Raw genomic sequence first — 7,423 nt, 5'->3', positions numbered from 1 at the left:
ATCTATCTATCTATCTATCTATCTATCTATCTATCTATCTATCTATCTATCTATCTATCTATCTATCTATCTATCTATCTATCTATCTATCTATCTAAATATCTATCTGACTAAGTAACTAACGATCTTATTATTAAGGCAGTAATAAGCGTAGGAGACCTTATATGAGGGGAAGGGTAAGTTATGGGTCTATTCAAACTCGGTGGGTAGATTTCAGATCGTGAAAGCCCCTTTTTTATATGTTCTTACTTACTCCTTAATTTCATGATTTCAGGGTCAACGTTATAGAAAATTCAAAAAGTACCAAAATTCCCATTTTATTCTCATTTACATGGGGACCTAACATGCTTTATTTCATGTTTCAAGACATCTAAACTTTTTGTGAAATTCATTGTTGAATTTTTGGTCATATCTCCTTTATGGACTGATTGAAAATAGCGTTTACGCGAAAATTATTAAAGATTCGGATCTCGAAGTTATCTGTGATGTTCTGAAAACTGATTACAACATACATGCAAGCGGACAGACAGATAAACATACATACATTTGCAAAACAAACGTAACAACAAAAGGAAGTTACAAAGACAGATCGCTAAATCTACTTCGAAACTTAGAAGGAGGTTCAATTTGTATTTTTTAAATTTTAAACAGAATAACAAACTTCTATATAACTTTTCCACGAACTTTTATTTTTAAAAATTATTTTTTAAATTTAAAGAGTTTTTTTTAGAGCTTACTTTTGGTTTCCCTGGTCTTTATACATATTACAAAAATGCGATTTTCATATCAAAAACTCATAAGATAATACTCTAACGATTTAACAATTTATACTTTTTCCGTGGTCTTAATTTTGTATGTAGATAACGATCTGTTTGCATATATAGTTTAGTCACACATATTCCCTTAATATACAAACAATTGGTTATCGAAAACATATCTGTGTAGGTATGTACTGTATAAAATACTATCCGAAAAAAACAATAATATATTTAAAACTCGTAACACTATTAGTTATGTTGATTTTAATTTCGATTACGTTTTTTTGGCGAATGACATTTGTGCGATTTTTAATACGAATTTGATTACAATTATCAGGGTTGTTGGATTTAAATGAAATTTAATACTTTTACAATCCAAAGAGCGATAATAATGTTGTTTAATTTTTTATTGATGTTTGAGAAAAAAAAAAATATTTCATTATTTGTAAATACAAAATTATTTTTTTAACTAGTTTTTTTATTTAAATCAATTTTAAATGTTTTAGAACTGAAACATTTATCTTTTAATAAATCAGCATAATTTATTTGGATTATCTTTTGTATGTTATTTGTTTTTTTTTTTAATTTTATAGATTTTGAAGACTCAATAGTTTGCATATGACAACAGCAACATTAAAACATGTGTTTGATTTTTTTATGAAATACTAATTAAAATGATGCTACTATAACGAGTTATAAGTTTATTATAAATTATTTATTTTATAAATTCGTCTTAAGCTTGTGCCAGAAATTAATAAATTTATTTAAATTTGTCTACATAAATTAAATATGCATTCAAATGTAGTAAAACCAAATACGGAAAAATAATTCGTTTCAAAAACTTGTCATTATAGAGTTTTATGTATTTTAAATTAGTTTTGCGGTTGATATTTTGAATGAGCTTATATCTCTCGTTTATACTTAGTCATTAAAAATGTAAACAAAAAATATTATGTTGATTCGAATATAGGGAATCAGTTGATTGAAATCTATAAAGAGAAGTAATTTTTGCATTTTATAGTCACTGGCGATAAAAGGCCTAAGAGCAAAATAACGTCACATCGAATGTATTTGCCGAAATAAACTGAACAGCTGGAAACGTGATTGGGAAATTTGGCCTCGTCCGTCTTAATGTCCAGAACTAATTTCTTTTGAATATGAGATTCTTAATTGTGTATTGAATAAGAAAATCAGTTCTTTACTTTTACCCGCGGGGCATATTACTTTGATAAAGGACCTTTGCTGAGAATGCAATCCCGGTGGAAAAAAGGTGTTCCCAATAGCTCTAGTCTGTCGGTGCTATAATCTGGTTATGATCAAATGTGTCCTCGGATTTTTCTTGGAATGATTTCACATGGGGTCGAACCATAGAACCAAATAATCTCTAACCACGGGAACCTTCACCCCTCAGGCAGAGTTTTATATTTTCAGGTTATTAGGGTGCATGTAAAGACTGATAATCAAGTCTTATACAAGAAATATCTCCCCGGGGACACGTTAGCTTGATGAAAGACCCTATCTTGGTGTGATTGTATTTGCCTGGAAAAGAGGTGTTTCCAGTAGCTTTAGTCTGCCGGGACTATAAACTGGTGATGAACAAATGCACCCTTGTCGTTTTCTTGGAATGGTTTGACAAGGGGTTGAACCAGATTGTAAAGTCTATTATTTGGGTAATAGACGGTGTTATTGCAGAGGCAACAGATAGCTCACAAGGTAGTGACTGTGGGGATAAGCATTGGAAATGAGTTAGTATTTATGATACAGGATGAATATAGGGGTATATGGATTTTACTCTCCCGTATTCCTAGAGAAATTGTGTCAGATGTAGTTCTGTATGGGTGTATCGAATGAATGAAAAATGTGCAGAGTTGGATGGTGATGGAAAGGCGACAAAATATGTCAAATTTACAACAGTGTGTTCTCGGTGAGTACGAACAAAATCTTAATATGTATGATGGATTCGTGTTTCGCTCTACGTATTACGTCTCTAAGTGCTGTTGCCGATACAGCAAAGGTCATTCCATATGGGTGGTTATAAACGGAAGTCCAAATACCAAGTCCAAGTTGGACCTGTAAAATCATCAAAGAAGCTCACCCTTTGGATGAAAAAGACTACAGCGAAAAAAGGCCGACACGACACGAGTACTTTGTAAGCCCGCGGAATCTTAACAAAATGGATTTTTCAAAATATAACAAAAAAACGTCAAACCAAGACGATACTAGTGGTAAACAAGGCCTTTATCTCATTATGAAACACTGGCTTTATAGTAAAGTACATAAGACTTGCCAGAGGAACTATCTTCTTTAGGATAACCTTTCCATCGATGCATATGTATGAATGTACGTACTAAACACGAAAAAATAAATAATATACTTTTGTGTAGATGCCTCAGTTTCCTACCAGTGACTGAAAGTTTGGTTATCAGTACAAAATGTTTTCACAATCATTTCGAAATGGGGATCGAAATTCCGTAATTTGAAAAATATCAAAACGATTTTAAGTTTGGACAATTTTTGGTGATTATTTTATAGTTTTTATTATAACGTGTTAGTAGAAAAATTTCGTACATATTTAAGGACCATATAGAGCTATATAAGTGTAGAGTCATTATGAGGATCGGCTCTTTGCAAAATTTTTCTTTAAAATTTAACAACTTTGGAAGGAGCTGAAGATAAAGTCTAAACCACTCTGCAGCATTAAGACTATTTTCTCAACTTCACTAAATCACTTGTCACAGTATTTATAAATTACATGATTATATCTATATTAATTAATTTAATAAATATAAAATACACTTACCGCTGTTATAGACAACGAAGCAATTGTCAGACCAAAACGAATGGGTACAGAATCCTGAAACATTTTATTACGTGGATCCCAAACACCACAACACACCCACACTAGGGTGGCCGTTATACACATTTCAATACCAACAGCCTGCCAAGTAGCAATGCTTGAATGAACAGCAGTCAAGCATAAAGCATTACTTTTACCCGGCACCTGTATAAGATCCATAGGCAGGAAAACTTTAAGCAAACCATAACCACAAATGGCGCCTAGTATTTGAGCCACTATATAGCCCACAACCATGGGTAAGGATAGCATATTATAGATATAAGAAGCCAAGGTAACGGCAGGATTTAAATGTGCACCAGAACAGCAGCCAAAACATTGTATAATGATCAGAACAACAATACCGAAATTTAACGATCTAGTCAAATTGTTGCTCTCAAAGAGATCAGATTCTATGCAGCCCATACAGCCCAAAAACATAAGCATGCCAGTGCCAATGAATTCACTTAAAAGGCAGCATAAATTTTCCAATAGTTTAACCTTTTCCTTGGGGCTGTAAAATTGGGGAAATAATTTTTAATAACACAAATTTTTATATAATTTTCATTATTATCTATTCTGTACCTTTGGGCGCACAAACATTTGAATAGGGGACTTTTCATTTTGCTGTTATTAGTTTTTTCAAACTTGATTTTAAATTTTTTGTTTTAATAATTTTTAATTTTTCAAAATAATTATTATTTTCCGGTATAAAGTTTATTTGTCTGGCCAACGGGTTTTCAACATGCCAGTTATCATACGTATGTATTGTTAAATGATTTGCTTAATTTGTTTTGCAAAACGTTTAAAGTCTAGTTAGTTGAATATTTTTATGGATTCATACTCGTAAATGCCACAATTTTAAAAAGAAACGTGTTGTTTAACATATGTTTGATTTTGCACTAAGAAATATTTAGTTTTATTTTAAGTTTTATGGCCAAGAACAGAAGCATTTGCTTAGTATTTGTACTCGTAAAAACATTTTATTTTGTCGTTTGTTTAGTATTTAAAATTGAGATTTTTGTTTTTGCCAATTTTTTTAGGGCGGTTTATTTTGGCATTAAATTAAATTATTTTCGTTTTTTTGGCAACTGCATTTATTAAAATCATGTAAGTGCGTTAGCAAAATTCACACGATCATTTAGTTCACTTATTTTCTTAAAAGCACTCTTGTTTGGTTTTCGTTTTAAGGAGAGAAGTTTTTTTATTTTGTTGGAGTTGGTTGAATGGTTAAATATGAACTGATAAATCCAACAGTTATTGAATGCCATCAAAATGTTTTTAGTTTTTTTTGGGTTTTTAATCACAATTCTCGTTTTATTTTTTTCGTATTCGTATTTAGTTTTAATGAATTTTTTTTATTGTTTTAGCCAACGACTCCCACTACGCTCTGCTAATGTGACAAATTGTGGATCGTTGAGTATCCACACTTTTACGTTCGTGTTTTTAAAGCACTTATACTCAAAAACATTTCAAATACACGTAAAAAAATACTCAACAAGTTTTGATAACGATCAACATAACTTAGTTAATCTCTATTTATTTGACAATTATGATAATTTAATAGTAAAGAATGCGCACGAACAGATTTATCGTCATCACCCAAAAAAGTTTATTATGTTTTTTTTCAACTAAAAATGTAGTTGGGAATACATAAACAAATTTTGTGATAACTAATATTAATCATGTGAACTTTGTCAGTTGATATTATAATGTATCCAGGTCAAATTGATATTTACAATGTTATTAAATTATCACTTGGAAAAGAAATGATTTTGTCAAATTTGTCAAAAATGATAAAAAAAAACAGATGGCGTTTACTGTTTGTAAAAAATGAAATTTGTCGTTATTAAAACAAAAGCATCTATCTATTTATCTATATATCTATCTATCTATCTATCTATCTATCTATCTATCTATCTATCTATCTATCTATCTATCTATCTATCTATCTATCTATCTATCTATCTATCTATCTATCTATCTATCTATCTATCTATCTATCTATCTATCTATCTATCTATCTATCTATCTATCTATCTATCTATCTATCTATCTATCTATCTATCTATCTATCTATCTATCTATCTATCATCTATCTATCTACCTTAATAACTAACTAAATAACTAACCTACTAACTATTAGAGATATAATAATCAAATGCACGAAACCGGATGACGATGACTATAATCTGATGAGAATCAAACTCACATACTGACAGGCTGCACACTACAACACAACTACCCTACCGGGACACCCAACGATTAGAGCAGAAATATGGGATCTTTAAGAAAACACATCCGGACCTGCAATAGTGGGTAAAGTAAAGTATAGGTTTGGTAATGCAACATTACTTTTGGTTCATACCACAGTGCCATCAGGTGATTGCCCCGAATACTCTTCAAATGGTTAGCTCTGCATTATATGGGTACCAGCCATATAAAAGAAAATTAGTTTAGGAACAAAATATACATGTACATAGTTAGTCACTTCCCAACAATCCAACAAAAAGTTTATGTATCCGAAAAAGGCAATGATTTCCACTAACGTCTTGCCAACTTTTTGGTTCTTTCTTCTCGTCTTTCGAAACGGTTATGCAATTTGAAAATGAGGGTAAAGAAGTAAGTGGACACTTGAGTAAACTTATTCTTCCTTCTACTTTTTTTGTAATCTATTGGCTGACGATGGATTTTATCGTAGGACAAGCACATGTGAGGGTTACACCTTCAGTGATAGGATAAATAGGTAGTTCAGAACTGTCCGATCGAACTGCACAAAGATATGTGCCAATTTTTATCAAATTACCTTGAACATGAAAACCTTAGCTTTACGCACAAAATTATATAATTTGACGGCCTAATAATTGCACATAAATACATGACTTAATAACAATCATTTTGCTTTTAACAACAATTTCTTTTAGTGTAAAAATAATTTAAAATTTATTATTTGGTTTTCACAGCAACCACAACATTTGATCATTTAACCATCAATAAAAAAATACGTACAACTAAGAGAAACATTTATTTATTTATTTTGTAATTCGTACTCGTAATACAAATTGTTAATAATATTTATTTGTTTTTGTTATTATTTTTCTCTTTTTTTATATGGTTGTTATTAATTATTTTTTTATTGGAGTTTGGCTTATTGTTTTGCAAACAATGTCTGTCTGTCTGTCTCTGTTTATATTAACTGGATAGAACGAACAATTAATTGACACCATCAATACGCGGCGAATTTTATTTGGAAGCCCTTAAAAGGTGGCAAAACATATTTATTTCAATGAACTTATATTGGAGTAGGTGTGTTTGGAATATTAATTGATATATTTGAAATAAATGAGTACGTAGAAACGTAAATTAATTATGTAGAGTTCAATGATAAAAGAAATTTAACCTTTTTATCCCTCGATTTTTGGTTTCAAAAAATTTTAAGAAAATATTTTTATTATTTAATACTCATCCTTGATTTGAGTTTAATATTGATTTTTAACAAAATTGTATTATCTCTAATGCCCAGCAAAATCTTATATTGAAAAGTAATAGGTGTTATAAAATTTACTTACACATTAGCATTTTAAGTCATTACATTAACAGGATTATGACTTTAAAGACAACTACTTACCACACTCGCTTACACATAGGGTGTTAGGTAAGTACTTAATGTGATAGAATTAATGGTTAAGAAAGCAGTTTTTTTGGAAAAAAACGAAAATAAGTCTACTGCGTCTAAAATGATGTATAAAGTAAGTAATAAGTAATGTAGTCGAAATGCAGTAGTTGTGAGATAGTAAGTTATTGTGTAAGTGGAAGTCATTAACATGTATTT

At 30.4% G+C, this 7,423-nt stretch overlaps 1 protein-coding gene across 1 annotated transcript in view; it reads right to left on the bottom strand.

Moving 5' to 3' along the window:
• The window catches only part of LOC111677596 (aquaporin-like), a 5,933-nt gene extending 1,030 nt beyond the window's left edge, over positions 1-4,903 (bottom strand). The window contains exons 1-2 of the mRNA XM_023438750.2: positions 4,177-4,903; positions 3,559-4,105 (exon numbers count right to left, since the gene is read on the bottom strand). Of these exons, the coding sequence (XP_023294518.2) occupies positions 3,559-4,105; positions 4,177-4,214 (585 nt within the window). The 5' untranslated portion in view covers positions 4,215-4,903. The remainder of the gene's footprint in view (positions 1-3,558; positions 4,106-4,176) is intronic.
• Between the last annotated feature and the right edge of the window lie 2,520 nt (positions 4,904-7,423).

The sequence above is a fragment of the Lucilia cuprina genome, chromosome 5 (genome assembly GCF_022045245.1).
Source record: "Lucilia cuprina isolate Lc7/37 chromosome 5, ASM2204524v1, whole genome shotgun sequence".
In the NCBI taxonomy this organism is placed as follows: domain Eukaryota; kingdom Metazoa; phylum Arthropoda; class Insecta; order Diptera; family Calliphoridae; genus Lucilia; species Lucilia cuprina.
Note: the sequence above shows the minus strand (reverse complement) of the source record. Positions and strands in the feature narration are given on the sequence as shown.